Here is a 24751-nt window from a genome sequence, read left to right on the forward strand (position 1 = left end):
GAACAGCAGTGGCACAAGAGGCCATCTATTCTGACCTCACTTCACAAATGGGCTTACCAATCATCACATGGATGTTCTCTGGTTCTAAACCACTCAGAAACTTCCGCCTCAAGCTGATTCCTTCAAAATCCACAAAGACTCTTCTCAAGACCTCAAAGCCATTTTCTGGCACTGTCTGCAAACAAACCCACGGCAGAATAAGTCATCTGGACAGAAAACAAGTGAGGAGCAAGAAAAGGGGCAAGTGGCATAGGACGTACCTCCCCTTTGATCAGGTCCTTGTGTCGTGGGCAGTACACCTTCTTATCCTCCAAGAAGACACAATTTTTGGCCCGAGAACACATAAAATGGTAATTACTGGTGCAAGTGGCCAGGCAGCACCCGACTGTGGCACCCGACTTCTGGCAGAACTCACATCGCTGCAAGATTGGCATGTTACTCTGATTGTAAAACTGCACAAATACTGCACGGTTAAAATGAATGTAACATATCTGATTAATAGTATTATATCAGAGAACTCCTAATTGGTTCATCTTCCTTGCCCTAGCTGCAAACAAGCAAAGCTATTGTTTTTTAACAAATTAAGCATATATTTAGGGTTACAACTTTGTATTTCATAAATTTAAACATACCTTTGAATCTATTTATTTAACAAAGCAGCTGAGAAAGATCAAGAGCCACTCTGAAGCAATCCGAAAGGATCGGCACTTAAGGAAGAGACGGAGCCTCCGTTCAACCGCTTGGGGCAACTCCCACCTTAACTGCTGAGAGGTGCCTTTTTACGCCCCAGCCCGGCTGCTAAGAAATTGCCAAGGAGAGCCCATTCCACACCCTGCAAGCTCCTTTCTTCCTGTTACTAGCATTACTGAAATAAAATAATAACATTGAACTAAGAGATTTTTTGTCCCAGAATTTCTGTCAGAAGAAACCTTTTTCTTTTCTGTAAATACTGGTCTGTGAAAGCGCCACAGAAAACGGACCGCAGTCACATAGACTACCCACCAGCTGCTTCCCACGAATCACGGCCACGTGCACATTCTTCAGAGAGCCATCCTCCTCCTCAAACACTTCAGCTGACCACAGGGCACAGTTCACATGGGTCCACTCGTTCTGACCAATATAAAGGAGACGGCCAGCATCCTGTAGAAAAGCACACAGATCACCAAAGGCAGAAGTCCCACCCTGTGCAAGGAGGAAGAGCTGACAAGCAGGGAGGTGGCTCAGAAAAGGCCCATTATTTTGCTCTCAATTCAACGATATCTTGATCCTCTGGAAATGCTGCTAAAGCACCTCCCGTTTGTGGCCCAAGATTCCCCTCACAAACATAACTGCTAAGCCAGGTGTTCTCCATACTCAATTTATGCCTATTTAATTTTTATTGCACCATGTAATTTTCCCTAATGCATGCTTTTGCATGTTTCTATTGTAACAACATATCTGAATTTTATCCTGAGATTTTTACCAATCTCTCCCAGCTCTGAGTAATCTGTAAAGAACGGGAAAAACTCTTAAATTGCTAATATTTTTCTAATTCTCTTATTCCAAATGGTTCTTGAAAACCAGGCACCGAATTCTAGGCCTCTCCTCTAGGCATGAAAGCTGGCCGGCTGGATGACTTTGGGCCAGTTGTTCTCTTTTAGCCAAACCCACATTAAAAGATTGTTGCTGAGGTGAAAATGTGAGGCTGGTGTATTGAATATGTTTGCTGCTTTGAGTTGACTCATTTTTTTAAGTGGGATAAAAATATAACAATCTTTCTGATAGCATTTTTTCAGATTTTGTTCTATTGTACTTTATTAATTGATTTGATTCTTTTTGTTAGTTTTTAGTGTTTTCTTTTTGTTTTAAATAGTTTTACATTCTCAAAGCCGCCTCGAGTCACCATAGGCGAATAGGTGGCAATATAAATTCAATAAATGGATGAATAAATAAATTATCCACTAAGTGCATTTGCTCACCAAAGTCTCAGAGGGATTTAATCAAATGTTTTTAACTGACAAATGAGATCACTCTAAGGGACGAAGATGACACGAGATCCACCTGCCAGGAACAGTTTAAGTAGACAGAGCAAGCAGGAGCATCTGAAGAAGACTGAAATGGGAGTCCCGCACTACTTACATTGCCTCCATCATCACCGTACTTCAGGCAAAGAGAGCACTGCCGGTTGTCTTCCACATCCGGAGGAGGGGGAAGTTCTGGGCTGTCGTCTTGGCTTCTATCGGGACCTCAACGCAAATGGAAAGAATGAATTCCCAACAAAGAACATGAGGAAGAAACATGGAACGGGATTCTCTATGGGAGCCCTGGACCCAGCTGCAAAAGGCAGAGCGGTAAGAGCTCTTTCAAGCAGCCCAAAGGATTTGGGGAGGGGGGGGGGCGGAATGGGATGCATTTCATTCAGGCAGAAAGCAGACCCCAAGGCTCCTCTCTGCTCCCCCAAAAGCCCATCTTCCAGGAGAACTTCCTTCAGAGAGTGCAAGGAAAGGAGGCCCCATTTCTCACTGGATAAGGGTGAGGCAGGAAGATGCAGAAGATGCAGTGGCGTGGGGGAGTTTGGCTCTCCTGGCCCTTTGGGCTTTGGAGCTGGGATTATTTTCTTCATCAGAGGGGGCTGCTGCTGACCGGAACGGTTTTCTTCGCGCTCCTGCCACTGGGCATAGTTATGGTCCAGGGAGGGGGGCAGGACAGCATTGGGCAACATTCCACTGCTAGAAGACAAGAAGAAACACACCGCCCTCGGTCAGAGGCAGCTCTCAACCTCCCAAGCCCTCCAGGTCGTCCCTCAGCTCTCTCCTTCGGAGGAAGGAGCAGCCAGAGGACTTCCTGCTCCTGGCAGCCGACGGGAGTTGCTGCAGGCAGCCAGAGAGGCCATCTGGAAATCCATGCGATTTCCAGGGGACGACATTACGGCACCATCTTTGCTTAGTGACAGGGAGTGACTTCAGGAAGTAGAGCAGTTGCTTACTTTGCCGTGACTTTGTTTGGTTCCCAAAATCTTGACTTCTTTACGTTGAACCATGGAAAAACTCGTTCCATTTGCTAAAGAGAAAAACCACAATTTTTAATAAGATTCAGTATTACTTTGCTTGGCATTAAGCTTTTAAGAAAACTGCCTCAAAACTCGGCAAATTTATCGGAATGGTGAACTTATGACAGGTTTAAAAACTGTTTCTTTGGAGAATCAGCGCTGCTCTGGGAACAAGGGCAGCATCAACTTTCTTCAAGACAAGGGCAAAATGCAGCCTACCCTCATGAAGAAGGACTTCACCACACTGTTGGCCTTCTTGAGTTCCGGCTGCCCTCCATCCGCATTGATAGCTGCTTGGATTATCTTAACAAGATCATCACTGAACTCCAACTAGATGGGAAAAATAAAATCCACTTCACTGTGGTCCTTAAGGCAGGCCTCACTCACTACCCGCAGGAGTTGTAGACTCTTGTGGCATTTTCATCAAGCAGCTCCCTGGCCTGGCCACTGCTGGAGTCCAATGGGTGGCCTCCTCTTCACTCAGAGGAGGAGAAACAGGGCAACAACCATGCAAGATGGCGGCCTTTCAGTGCCAAACCACAGCCTGTTTTAACTTGGCTTCAATTTTCTCTTCACCCCAGCAGAAGCCCTGAAAGCAAGGGTGGCCGACTGCACCAAGACCTACCACAGAAGAATAGCCTCCTTGGTCCATCTTCCTTTTCACACCTTCTAGATCGAGGAGTGGCTGCTCTTCCTGCTTGCCAACCTCTGTAAGTATGGGAGGGTCTGGGCCTTTGGGAGAACTTTGAGAGGGCACGGTTTCTTCTGTTTCAGGATTCAAGTCAGGAGGTTTGGCTGCCTGAAGATAGACAAGAGCTCGTGGTACAAAGCAATGTTTGTTCAAGATTCTTCCAACTTTAACTGACTCGGGATAATAATCGCCATATAAATTGTGATAGTTGATACCAAACCTTCAGTTCTTAGCCTGTGGAATTGATTTAAGACTAGTAATGCCTAGCTAATTCTGCTTTTTTGCTTAGAAATTCTGCATTTCCAATAACCAACCTCTCCTAAATAGACAGACAGGCAAACCAACAGTTGGTTAGTTTGGGAAAGAAAAAAGATAGACGTACCTGCCGATAACGCAGTAGGTGGCTAGTCGTTCTAGAATTCAACAGAGCTGTCAAAACCTGCTTTAAAGAAAGCTGTAGCTCTTTCTCAAGGGCCAGCCGCCATTCGGGAGGATGCTGTTCAGTGCAATTAATACAGGTGTAAGCCACGCTCTCCGGAAGGTTAGAGAGGATTTCATACATCTCATCTGAAGGGAGAAACGGCAAAGGGTGTGTTTGTGCAGGGCCAGGAAAGAGGGAGAGGAGGAGGAGGAGAAGGGCTCAACTTAGGGCCCATGCGTGTTCTGATGTCTCAGGATTGGGAGGTGGTGGTGCCTGCCACCTCAAGCCTGAGAGGACTGCGCCCTGCTGGACATCTTGGAGGGGAGCCTTAGGCGGAAGCCTGCTCGTTTCAATAGACCAACCCTTCCCCAAACCATCTCACAGCATTTCCGCTCACCTTCCTTCCAAAAACTGGCTCAATGCACCGCCTGACATGGTCCCATTTCTGTTTGTGACCATTAAAGGGATTTCCGGATACCAACCTTTAGGGCAGGGTTTCCCCGCCTTTTTTTTTAAACCAAAGGGATCTGCAAAAGTAACCTAGGGCTGTTGACCACAAACGCTCTTCCTCACCAGAGAGGTCTTCACACTTGGCGTGAACCCAGCGGTCACACTTCCCACACTGCATCATCTTGCTCTCATAGTCGTCGTCATCATAGCACTTGTCACAGAGGGGGCAGAAGTTTCCTACAAGCAGCAGAAAATGAGGAGGTGGGCTCACACAGCCAGAGAATCACAAAGCAAGAATGGCTGCTGCTGGCAAGTCCTGTGGCTGACTGACGGGAGAGGGGAAACCCTTCATACAGGTAAAATGGGGTCAATGGTGGCTTATTGAACAAACCACTGTTAAAACAATGCAAGTCTTCATGTGATCTATGAATCAGGCAGTGTGCCATTCTACACAGGAAGCTGTCCGCCATCCCCCTTCTAAGGCCAGGTTGAAAAGCAAAGTTTTCCCTTCAGGGGGAATGGCTGCCAACCCTCCCAGGCCTTGGTCTTCAATACTATTCGGCCCTTTTGCACCTTTAGCGAAGAGTTTGGCACAATCGTGACACAAAGAGAAGTCATGGGACCATTGTGCATCCCACCCTTTGCCTGGAGTTGTCGCCCCACAGCTCTTACAGCGAACACACTTGGTGCAGATCTAGAAAAACAGAAAGAAGCTGGTGTTTTTTGAAGAATCAGTTGTTCTCTGAGAAGTATCTATTTCAATTATACCAGACACAATATTCAGTAAAGAGAGGAAATCACAGCAGCAAAATAAAAGTCCGATACAAAAGGAGTACTTGAGACTGTCCATTTTCCCCAGGAATTTGTATAATCGCACCCAGTCTCCTTTCCCCCCTTTCTTCTATTTTGTTTGGGCAATCGAGTCTGCCTGAGAGACCCCAGATTCCCCAGAGGAACATACCCACACTTTCTTCTTCTTGGTGGGCTTAGTTGGGTAGTTTGGTCCCAGGCACTCTGGGTGGTAGCTGTTCCGGCACTTGTTGCACTCCAGCAATTGCTGTGGGATGGCAGAGAAGGGCGTCACACAAGGTCTTTCAGGCTTCAAGAGGCCTGTCCAGGGGCCACGCCTTTTAACACAAGTCCTGAGCACCAGTCGGCGGGCAGGTCCCAGAAAGCGAAGGGAGTTACCTTGGAGGCCTGATGCTGCCTCCCACACACGTGGCAGAACCTGCAGCGACGGCAGCACCAGTTTTCCAACTGGTCTTCCAGGGGGCGTTCATTAACCTCTAAACAGAATTTGTGGAAAGGCTCACAGCAGACCTGGCAATAGACAAACTACAAGCAAACAAACAAGTCAGCCAATCAGGCAGGCCCACTGCACTTCTCTCTCTCCCCCTCCCTCCCTCCTTCCCTCCCTCTCGTAGCTTAGCTCTGGTGGATTTTGTAAGAATTTGGTTCTTAACTCAAGCAGCCTTGATTATCCAACTTAATTGAAAGGTAAAGTACAAACTGAATCAATGAATGAAGAAAGGAATAACATTATAATGGCCCCACCCATTAATATCCAAAGTACAGGGGTACCTCGATACTCATTGTTAAAATTGGTTCCGGGAGGCGCCATGAGTACCAAACACATTTTTCCCTTGGGAATATTGTAGTGAGTTAGAAGGCAGATGACACTGGCAAGTTCCAGCTGCCGTGTTGAGTATCAAATCAACGATGAGTATCAAGGATAAAGCGGCTTTTAGACCACATCCCATCTTGTCTGTGAGCAATTTCACTTCTACAGCAATCCCAGATTCCGCAACGAGCAAAAAATATTTATCAGGGCTTAGGAGGAACTGGCAGAAGTTGGACCGGTTTGTGGTTTCAGAGGCAAATAAAAAACTTTTAAAACAACATGATTCTGCAGAAACAATGGATTGTTTTGATGAAGGACTCAATTCCATCTACGTGTTTCAACCCTCCCATACCCGACTCCTCTCTTACCTCCACGTTCCCACTGCTGGCACACAGGAAGCAGACCACTCTGGGGGTGATTGGAATGGAGGTTAGGATACCCAGACCGCCCATTTCCCAAACGCTTTCAGCCTCACAGTCCTCCTAGAAAGCAGAGAAGCAAGGCCTGCGTGAGGTGGTTCTGCCAGGCCCGGCACCACAATGGGGTAAGCAGGGAGCATCCCTCGTCCATGGCCCAACTTCTCCCGAGGAAGAAAGCCACACTCTAAGCTGCCTTGTTACCTTGAAATCCACTCGGATCCTGTGGACCCCATCCGTCAGGGGCTTCTGCTTGGAAGGGGTGTGGTTGGATAAAGTGCTCAGGGTATTGAGGGCGCTGTTCTCTGGCTTGCTGACTGGGAGCGGCTTCTCCTAGAAAGATGGCAGAGACAACATTTCCTTCCCTCCTCCACAAGCTGGCCTCAGAATAGATCAGTGGAAGGCCCGGGCCCCTTGCCTAGCCTACGATAAGGAGTCAGTCCCAAGAAACACCACAAAATTCAGGTTGAATTATCACTACCGTCAGACAAGGAAGCATACCAGAGAAATATTACGCTCCTATTGTGTACCTGGATTTTCTTAAAAGGTCAGAAATGCTACTATTTGGCATGCGTACACGCCCATTTTTCGGGGGCCCAGACCTGTACCTGCCTTCAGATGGTGTGTGCTGGGTTTGCAGAAAGGGGTGAGGTCAGGATCAGGCTTAAAGTATTAGGGGACAATCACAGAACATTTTTTTTCCCTTGAAGCAAAGATGAAGGGTTACCTTTTCTTTTGGTTTCTGTTTCACCAGTAAGCTGGGACGCGGAATGATTTTCTTCTGTCTGTTTTGCTCAATGGCTAGAAAAATTACAAACATACTTTGTAATAACCTAAGATTTGTCTCTTGAAACAAGGAGGCATTTGGAGCCTTGTTAGGGCAGAAGAGACAGCACCCACTTTTTGCTAAAGTTTCGGGATGTGCATACAGAAGGAGAAAAAGAACAAATGATTACAAAAGAGAAAGGCAAGTCCCATTTGCCTGCTGCTTCCTCACAGGGCCACTGGTGTGTGCCTAAGAAAGCACCTATTTGTGTGCAGTGGCTGAGCAGGGCCATTCCCCCCCTATGGGAGGCGGTCTTACACCAGAGAGCAAGGCCCCACCGGTCTCTCCGGGGAGCAGGTAAGTCAGTCCTGGAGAGGCCGCCAGGAAAGGTCAACACATACCTGCTTCCAGGGATGGCGGGGCTTTTTTCTTGGGCTCAGCCAGCACGGTTTTGGGGGCTTCCTTTTTGGGTGGGCCTGAGCTAGGCAGCTGGACAGGGGGCAAAGCAGGCAGTGCTTGTTTGCCAGCTTTCCGGGTGGCAGAGAGAAGAGGCTGCTTGGGGTCCAGGACAGGTGGCGGCGGCAGCTGCCCTTCCTCGGTCTTTCCTTCACTGGCCTTCCGGGCTGGTTCACTGCTTCTCTTGGAGGCCTGATCCTCTTTCCCCAAAGCCAGAGGAGGGGCTGCTGCTTTTTGCCCTGGCTCCCCCTGAACTTTCCCCAGGTGGCCGTCTTTCTTTTCACCGGTCTTGGATTTCTTCTCCTTTTTTTTCACAGCTGCAAAGCAGAAAAGCATTTTGATGGAACCGCCAGCCACACATGGAGCTGCTGTCCTGAAAGCACCAGTGGCCCCGTCCCTTCCTGCTCTCCCTCTGCAAAGGGCTCCCCACCTTTGGCTTGCTTCTGGAGATAAGCTTTTGACGGCATCCACTGCAGATTCTGACACTTCCTCATCCTTCAGGAGGAGAAAAGGACACATTACTAAGCAATCCACAGGAGGATTCTGCTAGTAGGGGCCGTGGTGCTCTGTGAGCTTGGCTGTTTTCTTGCTGATGTTTCATAACCCAAACTAGGTAACATCATTACTGACGATCATTCGTACCAGCTGCCATTTGGATGAGAAAGGCAGAAGTCCAGCCCAAAGCATGGGAAAATCTGGTGCCTTTGGCATCTCCTCAGGGAGAGTGAAACCAGTGTTTAGGGGCCCCACCCCCGCACTGTCCCCCGGGAAGAATCCCTTGTGAGGAGGCCTCAAATCCACACACTTACTTGCAACACTGCTTTTTTATGTTCCGCCCACCAAACTTTGGCTTATCCAAACAGTTTGTGCAGACACCACAATCTTCTGGGACTTGGCAGCCAGGACACTGCCCACAGCGCCTCGACCGCCGGCCTTTCTTCACGGGGGGCTCCTGAGGGGCCTTGTTTCTGGTTACTGGCTTGATGGGCTTAATGGGAGGTGCGAGGGGCTCAGCATCTTCTGATCCGGCAACAGAGGATTTGTCTGTCAAAAGGACCACCAGCTATTAACTCAGCATCATCATTTTTTTCTAAAGGAGCACCGCAAAAGGCTCTATTCAGATTTTTTTTTGTAAAGCTATTCTTCCATGTAGTAGTCTCCCTTATGTTAATCTCTAGTTATGCCCCTTGACATAAGGAAAGGAATGCCGTCTTCTATCCAAATCAAACCATTTACCATCATTCCCCATGGAAGACAGTATCTTCTCCCGTTCCTCCCATGGTAAGGCACTCAGAGTGGGCATGTCATCTGGGAAGACTGCTCGTTTGCGGCCCAGGGCTACGGCTGCCCTCCTGCAGACATGCTTGATGCGTGGACCTCGCACAGAGGTTTCTGAGGAATCGCTCTCCTGACCCTAAATTCCAGAAACAGATGGAATAGGGTGATACAATCATCCTGCCACGAGCAACAGAATCCCAGTAGAGAGGCATGGCTGGCTGGCTTCTTGGCCTTCTCTAACATTATGTTTCCGAGTGGGTTCCTTCCACAAGGCAGAGAGGCTTTGCCTGAAGCCAACCACTTGCAATTCTGCAGGTATAAGCACAAAATGCATCAAGGATCTCGGCGTGTATGAGCTTATAGTGAGCATCTACTAGAAATAACACACAGCAACATCTACATATTGCAAGACATTTAGTAGCTGTTTTGTATCTAACAACCCAAGACAGCTGGGATAGGCAGGAAGAAGGAAGGAAGGAAGGAAGGAAGGAAGGAAGGAAGGAAGGGAGGGAGGGAGGGAGGGAGGGAGGAAGTTAAGTTTTAAAAACAAACAAAACCTCCCTGCAATAATTCAGAGCTCATCTCTTTCCCCAAGATGGAAGGACTAGGGCTACAAAATGTTTTGAATTCAATTCGCAAAAGATGTTCTGGAGTGCAATGGGGTGTGAAAATAGCACTCAACCACAAATGTTAGTACAGAGGCACAAGATTCCTGGAAAGGCGAACTGCTATGTTCCCATTCTGGTGCATGTTGAACTTTCCTTCCCTAACACGGAAGGAAAGATGCGAGAAGCCTTAAGCCAACAGCTCACAGCATGCCAAGGTTTGTGAGCAGTGGCAGTATAATAGGAAACATTTTCATAGCTTCTCCGGGTTTAGCGAGACCCAGGGACCAGTCGCACTTGCACCTTCTCAGGAAACTCTTACCAACCATCACTGCTTCATCTATTCTGTCCGGGGAGTGCCAAGTCTTATTTCTTGTGCTTACCTCCCTTCTAATCCCAATGTTTTTGGAAAATACCTGTCCTTTGGGCTGATCCACCTGCTTGAGCGACTTGCTCTTCTCAATCTTATAGAGCTGAGCTTTAGCTTTCTTCAGGAGACTGGCTACCCTCTTGTCAGTCATTGGAAGTTTATCAGCATGAGCCAATACTGAGCTTATGGAGGAATGTTTCAGAATGCCGAGTGAGGCAGCAGGAAGACGCAAAGATTCTTCCCTTTCTGCGGACGCGGCTGCCAGGCCAAGGTCCAGGTTTGATTTCTCCAAGCCCCCTCGGCCTTTCTTGGGTAACTTGGTCTTTATGCTAGCTGAGTCCATGAGAACTACCGCAGGGGCATCTGCTGCTGGCTCAGTGGCAGCCAGTTTCCTCCGTCCTGCAGGTTTTTTGGCAACAGATGAGGCTGCTGCATCTCCACTGACAATAACCTTTCCTTTAGACCCTCGAGTTGATGGGAATAAAGCAGAGCTACTCTGGATTTCTGAAGCTGCCCCCACCTTCTTCTTCTTCTCCTCTTTCCTCGATTCACGTTTGTTTTCTTTCTCCCTGTCTCGATCTCTTTCTCGGCTCTTCTCCTTCTCGGGACTGTTGTCCTGTTCTTTGTCTTTGGACACCTCCTCAGTGGCTTTGTCTTTGCTCCTGGTCCTCTCTGTCTGGGCACCCGGTGCGAACCAAGGAAAAAGGGGAGCAGGGCCACTCGATGGGAATGGCTCGGCAGGAAGGTTTGTCTGCTTCCTCGGTCTCTGGCTTTTCTCTGTTGCTTCCCCAGTCTGAGACAGGGAATGCGAAGGGAAAGTGAACGTGGTGGCGTTTAAGGCACTAGTGGCAAGGGAGCCTCCAGAAATGCTAGTTAGGGAAGAAGAGACGGAAGAGGACGGAGGGAGCGTGGACAGCTCAGAGGTGCTGAGTCTTCCGCTTCTTGTCCTCATAGAGTGCGAGGGAGATCTCGATTCGGATCGAATTGGGCTGAACACTCGCCTCTTTCGTTTCCTTGAAGAAGCTGCTGCTGTAGTGCTTCCCGTAGCACTTCGACTAATCGAAGAAGGCAACGTGACAGACTCAAAGATGCGCGAGTGCGCCTCACTGGGGGTGAATCGTGGTGCTCGCAACAGGGGACTTCTCTTGTGTAGATCAAACCTTGTTCCAGAATGAAGAGGAGAAAATAAGCGGGTGGCAGCCGTGGCCCCAGGAGGGGTAAAGCCGGCAGCGGCGGCAGCAGCAGCAAAGCCCACATCCTCTGGGGTCAGTGGCGGCGGCCTGAAATTATCAAAAACCGGCTTGCGGATAAGACCTTCTTTGGCATACTTGGCAGAGGAGAAGTACTGGGGCTCAGACCGGGAGGGCTTCAGAGAAGTCCAACGAAACGTGGGTTCTCGGAGGATTGACTTCCGCTTCTCTTGAACGGGGGCAGCAGCAGAAGATGGCAAGAAGGGCGATGCCAAGGGAATGGTGGGAGGCATGAGCCACGGAGCATGATCGGAGATGCTGGCTGCTGGCTGCAGGGGTGGGGGTGGGGTGAGCAGTGGAGGGGGAGGTGAAGAAGATGATGATGATGACTGCTGTTGAGACACACTTTGGAGGCTGGGCAGCTTCTTAGCTGCCTTGGGGGCAAAATTCTTCTCTGCCATTGAAAACCTCCTCCCCCTCCTCTGCTCAGCACCCTCATTATCCGGGGAGGCGGACTCTGGCAGGGACGGGTGAGCTTCCGAAGTAGTGTTGCATTCTTCTGAGAGAGCCTGCATCTCTTCCGAGGCCTGTGAATCTGTGGACGTATCAACACTTGGACTGCTGGACCGTGAGGAATCTGAAGAGAGCTGGGAGGAGTGCTGAGATGCCACACTGGACTTCTCGCTCGACTCGCAAGAGGTAGCACTGAAGCGGCTGTTTGGGGTAGACTCCAAGCGTGCTATTTTAATTGGCGGGTCATAGTCCTCATCTTCAATGAAACGCTTGGGAGTCTTAATTATTCGTGAAGAGATGGCACTCACCACAGGCATAATGAACTGCCGGATGTTTTTGAGCTGAGTCCTCCCCTTCCGGCCCTGAAGCTTTGCTGCTTCCTTCTCCATTTTCTTTTGAGCTCCTTTTTTTGCCTTCTGCAAGAGCTGCTTGGCGATGGTGGCATCTGTCCTCTTGCAAGAAGGAATCATCCTGACTGGTCTGCGAGGGCTCTGCCTGACGGTTGGCTTTTCATCTTTGGGGAGAGATGGCACACCCTCCCTCTCCTTTCGCGCCCTCTGGACTTTCTCCAACTGGGAACAGACAAGAGCTGGCATGGTCTTCAAGCGATCGGAAGACGGCGGCCTCCCTCTCCTGCGGGCAATCTGAATCCCTTTCCTCCCAATCTGGAGCTTCCCGGATTTGAACTGAGACTTCAGCGGGGAGAGTTTGCCTGTTCTTAATTTCTTAATTTTTGCAGCATGCTGAAAGGTAGCCGATGGTGCCCGCTTTATTTTCTTCACATTCTCTTTTTCTTCCTTCCCTCCTTTCTGAGTATCTGGAACGCACTCTTTATGGCTGATCTTGAATTTCACACTGGTTAGAGCAGGAGGTCTCCCTCGACGTTTTTCTCCACTTTTAAATTCCTTCCTTTTTATTTTTTCCATGGATGTAGGTTCTGGATTGCTTGAAGGGGAATATATTGGCAAGGACTCTGGTAGAGCAGCTGGACTTCGGTCTGAGCCGTTCCGAGGTCTCCCACGAGGTTTACGTGCACTAGCTTTGACTGAGACTGCAGAAAAAGAACAGAAATAGATACATTAAGCAGGGAAACCCTTGTTTTCAGGCATGGCAGAAAATGAAAAAAAGCAAAGAGGTAAGAAAAGAAGGGAAGGGAAGGGAAGGGAAGGGAAGGGAAAGGAAAGGAAAGGAAAGGAAAGGAAAGGAAGGGAAAGGAAAGGAAAGGAAAGGAAAGGAAAGGAAGGGAAAGGAAGGGAAGGGAAGGGAAAGGAAGGGAAGTGAAAGGAAAGGAAGGGAGGGGAAGGGAAGGGAAGGGAAAGGAAGGAAAGGGAAAGGGAAGGGTCACAAATCTACAATGGCTGGACTTGGAACAGGAGAAGCCATCCTGGATCTTTTCCTGTTGGATTATCAAAAGCCTTAGGAGCTCAGCAGCAAGGGAATTTAATAATCCCCTGCTACTTTCACTAGCTGATGGTCAAGACAGTAACCACGTATCTGAATTTAAATTTCATTTTTTTTTTCATCAGGACATTCAAAGCAGGCTTTAAATAATGGACAGCATTTTTATTGTTGGGTATTTGAAATATACATAATTGCTAGGGCAGAATCAATGGGAAAAACATAATATATGGTGGGAATGCTTAAAAGAATCAATGAACTTCCAAAAGAGCCCTAACAGACTAAGTCATATCATTCAGGCAATTGTGTCACAGGAACATTTTACCCATTATAAACCCAGTTAATGAATCTTAGCCTAATCTTTGGGGGCTGGAAAAAGCCACTAAAATATTTTCCTGTGATTCCCAGACCTGGCAGCAGAAAACTCATTTTTAGAAAAGGACAACTGCTGCAGCCAAGACACACCGTACACTCTATGATGTAAAAATGGAGTAGAGAATCTGTATTCCCCAAATAGTGATTTTTGATTCCATTCATGTGATAATATAAGAATCTGATTGAGCCATTAATGATTTAAGTGTATTTGTGCAGCTATGTTTTCCAAGTCATGATTTATAGGATACCATATTGTGTGGCCTTGTTGAATTTACTTGCATGGTGGGGAGTGTTGTTTTGATCTGGGCAGCAATGTGGCTTTTAGTTGTGTTTTAATATATTATTGGACTTCTTGTATGCTACCAAGTGTTTTCTTGGAGTTGGACGGCCTTAATAAAACTAGTGAAACCAATAGCTGCTGTGCCTCGGTTTAGCAACTTCTTATTGAAAAAAAGATTTGGCTTAGAGTATTATATGAAGCCATCAAATACAAATTTCAGGTTTCGCCACTCAATAAACATTCTTTAGATCAGCCACATCTAAGCTCCCTTAAAGCAAATCCCATTGAATATGGTTCGGATTGCAGTAGGTTGGTTTTACCTGCAAGGGACTTGGGAGAATTGGTTCCTTTGGCCTCATCATCTGAGCCAAAACCTAGAAATTGCTCATCCTGCAGAAAAAGGGAGGGAGATGGTTTAAGTAAAAGTATAGTGAAAAGAAAATATAGTTGAGAAAAATCAACAACACTGACAATTGCCTGTTCTCAAACAGTGGGGGTCGAAATTCATTAACCACCTATTTTATTTATATGGCGTCTGCTGGAAGAGAGGCCACCAGGGAAATGCATTTCATAAAGCCCCAAAACCAGCTTGGACCTGCCTTGGACTATGGAATTTCCCTGATTGCCTGCAGAAAATCAAGCACCTTAAGATTACCCTCCAGAAGAAAACTTTTTTTTGCAGGTTACAAAGGGAAGCCACCTCTTTAAAAACTGCTGCTTTGGAACGTATAAATAGAAGGCCGTCTTCACAGCAATGATTTGCAACATCTACCCAAACAGCTAGCTCCATTAATTGCACCAGAGAGGAAAAAATCTCAATGGGTTTCAGCCCGTAGGACTAAAGAGAACCTCCATGTTAAGGAGAAGCAGTCTGGGTTTAGGGCAGAGGCAACGGCAGCCACCAATGTGAGGGGCTCCTACATGGCGAGTAGTTCAGCTCAGTTTGAAGCTGAAAGGTCACCAACTATGCGCTCCCTCCTTCGTGCTGCCCCTGTCATGGGAGCCCATGTGGAGCCATGTTTTCCAGCTTTCTAGAACTAGAAGTGGCTGGCGCTGGCCCAGGGTTTCTCTGCAGCAGAGGCTGCTACACTTCACAGGCATAGCAGCCTCCTTTGTGCAAGAGCTTCAGTTTTGCTCCTGCTGTGCCAGGAACCACAGGCTTTGCTTCTCACTTTCATCCTCTCTTAAGGAATACCAGTCCTGCCTCAGCTCCTGCACTTCCGGGACCCCCTCCCCACTCTGAGAAGTGACATTTGGGCCCTCGCTGCAGAGAAATCAAGAGATGGATTTGGGGCATTAAAGGGCACGGTCAGCCTGGCGGGATTTATCTCTGTGTGTGAGGGAGAGAAAGAAGGAGTGCAGGCCAGGCGGGAAGGAAGCGGCCTCATGCTCCCAGCTCCGCTCCTCTTGTCTCTGGAATGCCGGGAAAGCCACTTCTGCACACAGCACTCCAGAGCCCAGCTCTGCCAGCCCCTCCCCTTGCCCACGTGGGTCTCCCTGCAAGAAGTAAACAATCTTTGGCTGAGGATGGGCAGAGATTCTGGCAAGCTGGCAGAGCCTGCACATCTCTAACTAGCATGCGGGCAACAGGGTCTAAGCAGGCAAGGAAGCAGCGAGGTTTAGTCAAGCCGCCCAAACTTCATCTCTCCAAAGCTTGCTCTCTTCCCAGGAAGCCAAACTTTATCAGTCGAAGCATTTCTCAAAGAAACTAGAGCTTCTGAAGATCAAAGGCTGCAAATCCTCCAGCACTTCAACACCCTTTGAGTCGGGACTCTGCGCTCCTTTTGTGGGGCACAGCTGGATCAAAGAGGGAGGGAGGTGCAGAGCAGAGCAGGTCCCAGCAGCCTGAGAGTCCCAACACCTCAGCTATTCAGCCCCAGGATTTAGGCCTCCAAGCTCCCCTGCTTTCCACTTTCCCTCCCAGCCTGACCGTCAACAAGCCGAGAGCACTCTTTCCCTTGGGATTTGCTGCACCATGACGTAACCACCAAGGATGTCAACACAGCGGATATCCAGGAGCACAGCCAACTCGGCTCCTTCCAGCCCTGGGCTCCCTTTGCCTCTCGCTCCTTCCCCAGGCCTTCCCACCGGCACTGCCCCACCTCCCGAAACTGCCACCCTGGGGATTCTGTCCCGGGAGCAACCCCAAGAGGTTTGGAAGCCAAGGCCAGCTAAGGACTTGAAGGTCTTCGGAAAGCCCCAAATTCAGGTGTGACTTTATGAAAAAAGGGGCTTCTTGATTACTCTCTTTGTCACTATTTTAAAAGTAATAAAAAGAATAAATAAATACACAGATTAAAAAAATAAAAACAGGGCTTGTGCCACAATTCAAATATTTTAAAAACGTCCACTGAAACTGGTCACGGTGTTGGCTGGTCCCATGGAGAATGTGCTTCATCCCTCTTATCTCTCCCCCGTAGATATATATCTTTTTACAGCCAGGCAGAAGAAACATTAGAGGGGAGGGATTGTGGTAGACTGGGATGGAAAAAATAATGTCAAAAACAGAAAAGCCCATCCACTCACATTTGCCCACCCCAATTAGATCTACCTGAGCCACTTGGAGATACTGCCTTCTTCTTTTGAATGTTTTATTTATTTTCCAAGGCCAAATGCTCAATTGTGCAAAATGAAAATTGTGATTTTTCAAGCCTGGTATAATGTACTTTATTCCATAATTGCAACGTATGGTTTGAGGCCTAAAGACTTACAGCCATGGGGTACCTTGGCTGACCTAAGCAGGGCTGAATGTTTTTAGCCCTTGGATGGAAACACTGAAAACTGAAAAAACATTGAAGATGATCATTCTATATTTTTGCCTCTACAGTTGATCAGTGCCTGTTACTACTCACATGTAGATTACATACTGATACAGCACTGAAAGTTAGGTGCAACATCTCTGGCAAACTGAACAAATGCTATTCCAATCTACAAAGGTGTTATTCCAGGAATGCTTGTTCCTTTTAAAATTTCTACATAAATGGTCTGTTGAGCCATCTCAATAATCTGAATTTCCATCCATCAGAGAACATATTTCCATCTTAATGAAGGTACATTGGTAATTCTTACAATCCCAATAGAATATTAATGCTATGGGGTTCTTCGTTATAACAAGGAATCAGGTAGAAACACATTAGCTCAAAATGAAAAATATGTACTTTTGTCAGGAAACCAAGTATATTGCCGGTAGATCAATGGAAATTTAACTGAACTAATTCAGTACTGAAGAGCTTCCAGGTGGGGATCTGGCTCAAAGAAGGTTCATGGATCTTATGTGACCCAGCATGTTCCCAGAATTGCAGTGGAAACTTCAAGGTCCCCCCCCCCCCCTTAAATAGGGCAACTTCTACAACTCTTACATTGTTTTTTGAAGTCAAATACCTAGCCTTTTTTTTTTTTTTTTATCAGGAGTCCATTTTTTTCTTACTTCATCCCCTCCTGGAACTTGAATAATTGAAACATCTTCTAAGGGCTGCTTTGCTGCATTTTACATGCTGCCCTATTTCTGAAGAGAGGTATGCTCAAGGTGGCAGAATCCGCTCTGTTGTCCCTTTTTCCCACAGGGTTTAGCCCTGCTAGTGATTCATGGAAAATATCTGTAGTGAAGACCCTGCCTGTATTGGGGCTTATCTTCTGCCTGTTTACTCCCACTGGATCTGAGCGGAAGCTCCCATAATGAACGCAGGGTGCCAGTCTGATTTGACCAGAGCCCCACATCTTTCTATTAGCAAAAGTAAATATAGAAAGACCTAACCTTCATTAGATGTCAGCACCTTCCACCCAGCTGGCTTAATAGGAAAATACAGCAGGATCCCTTTTACAGATCATTTGGGTCCGTGGAACAGAGGTCAAGCAGAAACTACAAAATGTGTTCTTCTGCACTGAACATATTAGGAAAACTCAAAGCTCCCTCATGCACCCAGTACTCAAAAGGATACCACCAGGCTGTGAAATTAATTCTGCAGGTAGTCCTTGACTTACAACAGTTCATTTAGTGACCGTTCAAAGTTACAACGGCACTGAAAAATGTGACTTATGGCCATTTTTCAAAGTTACGACCTTTGCAGCATCCCCATGGTCATGGGATCCGAATTCGAATGCTTGGCAACTGGTTCATATTTATGAACGTTGCTGTGTCCCAGAGGGGTCATGTGATCCCCTTTGCATCCTCCTGACAAGCCAAGTCAACGGGGAAGCCATGTCCACTTCACAACCAGGTTGTGGATTTATCAACTACAGTGATTCATTTCACAACTATGACGAGGAAGGACATACAATGGGGCACACTTAACAATGTCTCATTTAACAGCAGAAATTTTGGGCTCAATTGTGGTACTATAAGCCGAGGGCTACTTGTATAATAATCTATTACTTTTAACATATAAAATAGAACAACTGACCTCTAATAACTAAACTTGAACTACAGACATGCTATATTCATATTTTGATCTTTAACACCTAATTTTATTATTGTAAACTACTCAAACTTATGTGATGACCAGAAGAAAAATTTGGGTGTCAATTCAATAAGCATCCAACAACCTCAAAATTATTTTAAATGAAAAAAGACATGAGTGTAACAGAATAATCTGTCAAATGTGAGACTGAATTTGTATTCACAAGCACGTGCTTTTTAAAATATCAATTTACTAAAGAACATATCTCAAAGTCCTTGAAAGAATACGGCCAAAGCTGTAGTTTGCAGACACATCACAAGCATTTTGGAGATAGATATACCGAGAAACGGCAGTCCAAGTTACCACAGAAACAGGAGTTCCAAGACAAGAATCCTATTGTGTCAGCACTTCATGAGGATTTACCACACTCAGTTAGAAAAAAGAAAGCATTTCTTCAGCATGTCTGCTGGCATTGGGTTTCTCTAGAGCCAATAAAATGCTATCGCATCTTTGACTCTATACCAGCACAAATAAGCCCCAGCTGACTATTAGGATCCTTTCCCCTCATTTTTTCTTCCAAGACAGAAGCCAGAATTCCACTAAGCCGAAGAGCAGAGAAGAAAAGTAAGACTAAACAGACTTCTCTGCCTAATAGCTTAGGCTTCAAAGAGAATCTCAATTTGTCTTCAATGTTATATTCACTGCAGAAAGTAAAAACTCAAAAAATACTGCCACCTTTACTGGCCATTGCATGTCGGATTCCTCAGCGTGCAAATACAGCATGCAAACCTCTGAGAAAACAAAAAGGATTAGGCAGAACTGTCCATACTACTGCACCAACCTCCCATGGCCTGCCTTATCCCTCCTTGGTTAAGAAGCAGCTTCCATAGCAGAGCATCATACTACGGTAAAGTTGACCTAAACACATGGAGGATTGGTTGTAACAGAAGCATTCCATGACATTCTAGGGCCATTCTTAGTCTATAAGTTGAAGTTCAGAAATTCAGGGTATGGTGTGAATCAATGTGAAGAAAGGGATTAATGTAATCTCTAAATATGGATTCAGATTGCAATTTAAGCAATGAATGTCTCAAACATTAAGACAAGTCATTCTTCACCTATTTTATCTTGTAGTACATCATGAGTTTTATTAGCCAACTTTTGTTTTCCAGATAAGATTCCAAAAATCTGGATTCAAACTTTGCATCTCTGGAGCTCAAGCCAGTTTGCCAGACTTTAAGAGTAATACACCCCATTTTCTAGCCAAGTATGTTTAACTACACCACCAAAGTGGCTGTAAGATTATTTCTCATGTATTAACTAGATTCCATCAGTTAGAAAAACAAATAGATGACTTTATGTTTTAATGCAGGGGTGTCAAACTCAAGGCCTGGGGGCCGGATCTGGCCTGCGGGGTGCTTAGATCTGGCCTGCAAGGCCGCCCTGGAAACAGTGAAGGACAGGCCCACAGTGCCTCTGCCAGCAAAAACGGAGCTTGGGAGCCCATTTTTGCTGGCAGAGTGCTTGGGCCACCATAGGTGCCCCCCCCCCCGACACAAGTGATATCAGGCTGGCCACGCCCCCTCTGACCACGCCTGGCCCGGCTCAGCTCCCCATGCTCAAACACAACCCTGATGTGGCCCTCAATGAAACTGACACCCATTTTAATGTTATGATATCAATATTGTAAGTCATACAAATTTCTCCAGAAATGCAGTTGCAATAAAAAAGAAAGATAAAATTCATTTATCAAAATTGGATAAGCAGGTGTTTCTGTGAGCCACCAGATGCTGCTTTTAATGTTGAAATTTATTAGCATATGAGCAATTATGTGGACAAAATGTTTAGGAAAATTATCACAGCAAATCACTGGGGAGGATATCATCTTCAAAGTCCTTATCTTGAACATATCAAACCTTTCACCAACTAATTCTATTTATGTCCCATGCCTTGTTTAAATAATTCAAAGAAGATAACAGTACAATAATAATATCATATTATAAAGTCTATAGAAGCAGTGCATCAACTAGAAAAAAAAATACAATTTTGCAACTACCGGTATAGAATAAATCCCAAAATGGGCTATCTGCCTATCCAAGCGTTTCATCATCCAAAAAGCTCCAAAGAAAACAACAGAAGCTGGAGCTCCGCTTTTTTCTGCAATTTTCTACAGATCTAAACAGGACGGTTCAGTTTAATGACAGTATAATTCTTCAAGCATCTTGGAAACATTCTGGAGCCAGTAGTATCTGAAAGTGAGTTTAACAGATCTTTTACTGCTGCAGAGGTCAGGCACACTTGTGAACCTGCCTCAAATTGACTGCAGCCCTTCTAGCTAGGAATAAACTCACAACTGCAGATGCCCTAAGTTTGTGCTTTGTGATTGAGAAGGTTCACATATATTGGGGAGGGAGGGTAATATAACTTGCCATAACTGTGTCCATCAACAAGTGCAATACATTAACCAAGAACTGATCTAATAGAAGTGAATATATGTAGCTCAGGGCTGAATGGTGGAGTCCTTGGTGCTCTCTGAACTTGGGTGTTTGGTTGTGGATATTATACTACAGGACAACCAATAAAGCTATGAAAAGGATAATACATCAAGAACATCTCAGGAACAATCAATAGATTATTATAACCACACAGCTTTATGGTAACACACACACACACTAACTAAAACCCTCTGAAACATCTTAAGTAAACCAAAAGACCCAAGAAGAAAAAAACAGAGTCATCTACAACATATTGCATGTTACAATATGTTGTTACAGCTTCTGTGCAGGGCAGACAGCCAGAGCACATTCATGAACACCAACTAGCAGTCAGAAGACACCATGAAAACTCTTTATCATACAACATGGTTAACAGACTCAACCATAGTTTCAACTGTGAACATCTTAAACTAAGCTAAATAAAAAAAAATGCTAGAGAATTCCTGGAAGCTTGGCATTCAAAGAAATCAGCCACCAATAGGCACACAGAGATAAATCACATGTATAAAAAAGCTAAGAAGAAAATATCCTCTCCAGTTACCAACACTGAGATAAGCAGGAATTAACAAGCAATGAAGCAGAAAACAATATTCAATCAACCAAGGAGAAAACCACACACACACACACACACACACACACCAACATAGAAAGGCAAGCTAATGTATATAAATAGGGAGCAAATCTCATGCTCCCTACAAGTGATGATGTTGTCTAGTCGGGTAATGAAACATGTGCAAGCAAACAGCCAACCTCAAAGAGCATCAAGGATCCTCAGACTAGCAAAGCACACTCATGGACACCAACTAGTCAGAACACATGACAAAAATGTCTCCATCTCTCCACACATGGACAGGCTCAACCATAGTTTTAACTGGGAAACTAATAGTGTTTTAGGTAAATCCAGTCCAAAAATAGTAGGACTTCCTAGAAGTTTGATATTCAGACAAATCAGCCATTGATAGACATAGAAAGATAAACCACATTTACCTACCTTTCAAAAGACACAAAACCTAGGAAGGAAACAAAAAGACTACAACACAACCTCTCAATGATATATAAACAAGGTACAAACCTCACATTCACTAGCACTGATGTTACCTAGTTGAGCAATGAACCATCTGCAAGAAAACAACCAAGTTCAGAGAGCACCTTCAGACCTTCACTCACAATAGTCTTCTCAGATGGTTTATACCTGCAAATAGGATGTTTTTAACTATGTATATATGAACTTTTGTTGAATTTGAGCAGTGAAAATGTATTCTTGCATAAAATATGTTTTGTTCCCAAGCTTTGCCTCCTTCCCTCATTTTAGTAAGTCATGACCAAGAGTTACATGTACGAGACTCCTGATGAACACAGAATGGGCTGTTTAAGCCCATTTAATGATACTGACAGAACACGGAGAGGTGTGATACAGGCAGGGGCTTGAATGACATTAGTGCATTATTTCTCATTCTGACTGCTCATGCAGTGAAGGATTAAACCAGCCCCAGTCCACTGTCCTGAACATCTAAAAACGAGGATTGCACAAATATAAATTTTAAAATGATTGTACTCATAAGGACTTTGGCAAAGCACATTTAGTATTATGTAGCATCAATATAGTGAGAGAGCTTATAATACTTTCAAGGAAATTGAGCAAAAAATATTACTTTGAAAATCTATACAATTTCAATTGGTGTGAACACTAGGCTAAAAGTGTAGGTTTGGGAGTAGCATGTGCCATGATCATCATCTCTGCATCAAAAGCTTTGGTCGCTGGATGACAAGCATCAGGGAAGGTGAAACATGGATTCAAAGGCTAGCCTGGAAATGGGGGAGGAGAGAGGGAGAGACTAGGTAGTTTTTACCCAGCACAGAATCTGACTGGAAATAGGGAACCTTTGGTCTGCTCTGAAATCTGTAGCCACTTTTGAAAGTTGAAGTTTTTTAAAGGCAGACATCAATAATGCATGGGGGGGGAGACTGTCATGTTACATTGCAAGACCCAAGATTAACAAAGAGAAAAGGAACGCAGCGCTCAAGAGAGTCCCCGGGCTTCCATATGATAAAGTACTGCCGGTAGTGCACCATTTCCCATTCGAGGAAGGGCCAGGGCGCCACTGGTTTAGCAGAGGACCCTCGGCGGGACGGAGGCTGTCACTTCGGCTTCAAGCTCAGGAGGATTTTCCTCTACCTTTGAATGGCTAGGAAATCCCGCCCGCCCTTGGACAGCCTGGGGAGGGGGAGCTGCCTGGGGCCATCCACGCCAAATTCGCCGCCAAGAGGGAAGACGAGCCGCCCGGCCGTTGCTACCGTTCGGCCCGTGGCGTTTCGCCGCTGGGCGGGCATCAACTCCGAGGGGCCGCCACCTGCCCCCGCCGCCACACGTGCGGCCGCGCGGGAAGGAGGGAACCGGGCTGGCGGCATCTCGGCCACGGCCGGAGCCGCGAGGAAGCGCGTCGCCGCTCCTTCCCGCGGCGGAGGCGGAGGCGCAGGCGAGGAGGGGGCGTGCCCCTTCCAGCGCCGGGGACGCGTCGGCTCTGCACGAGGGCGGCTCCCGGCCGGGGAGAGCGGCCCCACCCGCCCGCCCGCCCGCCCGCCGGGTCCCGCCCGCCCGCCGGCCTCACCTCTCCGCTGCCCGCCTCGGCCCCGCAGGCCGCCCGGAACCGGCGCAAGTTGACGCCGATGGCGGCCGAGACCTGGAGCGCCGCGTCGAAGCCGGGCGCCACCCCCACGCTGGCCGGGAGCGGGGCGGCGGGCTGCGGCGAGGGGCGGCGGCCGAGGAGGGCCGCCCGCCCCGCCCCCTCCGCTTCCCGCCAGCGCCGCCGCCGCCGCCGCTCCGCCGCCGCCGCCCGCCGCCCGCTCCTCGGGAGAATCTCCGCGCAGGCTGCGCAGGGCCGGGACCCGCACGCGGCAGCCCCCAGCCCGCGGCGACCCCAACCGCCGCTGCCGGGCCGGGCCGGGAAGCGCCACCGACCGCTGTGCGCCATCTTTCCTGTGAGGCGAAGCGCCAGAGAGCGGGGCCGGGCCGCGCCCGGGAACCTGCCTGCCGCACAACCCGCCCCTAGGGGCGCTGCACGCGCGCCGCCCATCCAGGTTCCCGGGCCCCGCCGGAGCGCCGCCCCGCGCGCCGCCTGAGCTAGAAGGCGCCGCGGGCCGCCTGGCATAATCGCGGCGCCCATCCAGGGTCCGGGGCCCACTCGTCACCGCCCCGCCAGCGGCATGGCGCAAACGCTCGCCCTGGCGGCCGGCAGAAACAGCCCCGCATGCTCAGCGCGGGGCCTTCGGGAAGGGCAGGGCGGCAGCCGCGGGTCGCTGCTGCCGCTACTGTGCTGCCCCCTTGCGAGGATGCCCGGCAGGGGCGGAGAGGCGGCCGGACCCGGGTCGGGAGCAGATGCGGGTGCGCTCGTTCCCACGTGTGAGGCCACGACTAAGGCGGGGCTGGGGCAGCTGCGCTCGCCTCCTCCGATAGCCAGCCGACCCATGTCCGGCGCCGTGCCGGAGACGCTGCCCCCACCGCGGCGGTTCAGCCGAAGCCCCCGAGCCGGTCTGCGTGGCCCCCGCCCTCGCGGCTGTCCCGGGAGCGGACCCGAGAGAGAGCTGCGCTCGCCCCCGGAGGCGGCTTCGGTCAAGGCGCCGTACCTCCGGCCGCTTCTCCGGCCCGCTCCTCCGCCAAGTTTCCGTGCCGGGGCCGCCGACGCCCGGCTGCGAGGCTGGCTGCGCTCCGGTCCTCCGCAGCTCTGGCTTCCCGGCGCCCGGAGGGACCTGCCCGCCGCCGCCTCTGCCTCCGCCTCCGGGTGGGCTCGGGGCCTGGCAGCCCGAGTTCAGCTCCCTCCAGGCATCGCGGTGCCTGCTGGGAGGCTGAGCAGCTGTGCGGGAAGTCGGCTGCCCTGGCAAGGGGAACGGCTCGCCGCGACTTCCCTGCCGGCCAACCTGTGCGAAGGTGGGCCGGTGCCCAGGAGGAGGCGGGATTTCTGCTGGGACGGCAGCGAGGGTGGCCCTCCGGCCGGCCTGGAGCT

The 24751-nt window shown here is 48.2% G+C and overlaps 1 protein-coding gene across 1 annotated transcript in view; it reads right to left on the reverse strand.

Moving 5' to 3' along the window:
- KMT2A (lysine methyltransferase 2A) overlaps positions 1 to 23722 on the reverse strand; it is a 36230-nt gene extending 12508 nt beyond the window's left edge. The window contains 25 exon segments of the mRNA XM_087969795.1: positions 58 to 175; positions 261 to 419; positions 1003 to 1140; positions 2119 to 2225; positions 2503 to 2708; positions 2966 to 3039; positions 3248 to 3358; positions 3654 to 3827; positions 4102 to 4286; positions 4714 to 4827; positions 5164 to 5284; positions 5552 to 5647; positions 5779 to 5925; positions 6580 to 6693; positions 6832 to 6960; positions 7355 to 7428; positions 7795 to 8166; positions 8280 to 8344; positions 8659 to 8893; positions 9086 to 9263; positions 10149 to 12856; positions 14179 to 14248; positions 23360 to 23489; positions 23491 to 23647; positions 23650 to 23722. Of these exon segments, the coding sequence (XP_087825921.1) occupies positions 58 to 175; positions 261 to 419; positions 1003 to 1140; positions 2119 to 2225; positions 2503 to 2708; positions 2966 to 3039; positions 3248 to 3358; positions 3654 to 3827; positions 4102 to 4286; positions 4714 to 4827; positions 5164 to 5284; positions 5552 to 5647; positions 5779 to 5925; positions 6580 to 6693; positions 6832 to 6960; positions 7355 to 7428; positions 7795 to 8166; positions 8280 to 8344; positions 8659 to 8893; positions 9086 to 9263; positions 10149 to 12856; positions 14179 to 14248; positions 23360 to 23489; positions 23491 to 23647; positions 23650 to 23722 (6055 nt within the window).
- Between the last annotated feature and the right edge of the window lie 1029 nt (positions 23723 to 24751).

This window comes from Notechis scutatus, chromosome 7 (assembly GCF_049901735.1).
Source record: "Notechis scutatus isolate UNSWTSFEM ecotype Mainland chromosome 7, rNotScu1.2, whole genome shotgun sequence".
Classification (NCBI taxonomy): Eukaryota; Metazoa; Chordata; class Lepidosauria; order Squamata; family Elapidae; genus Notechis; species Notechis scutatus.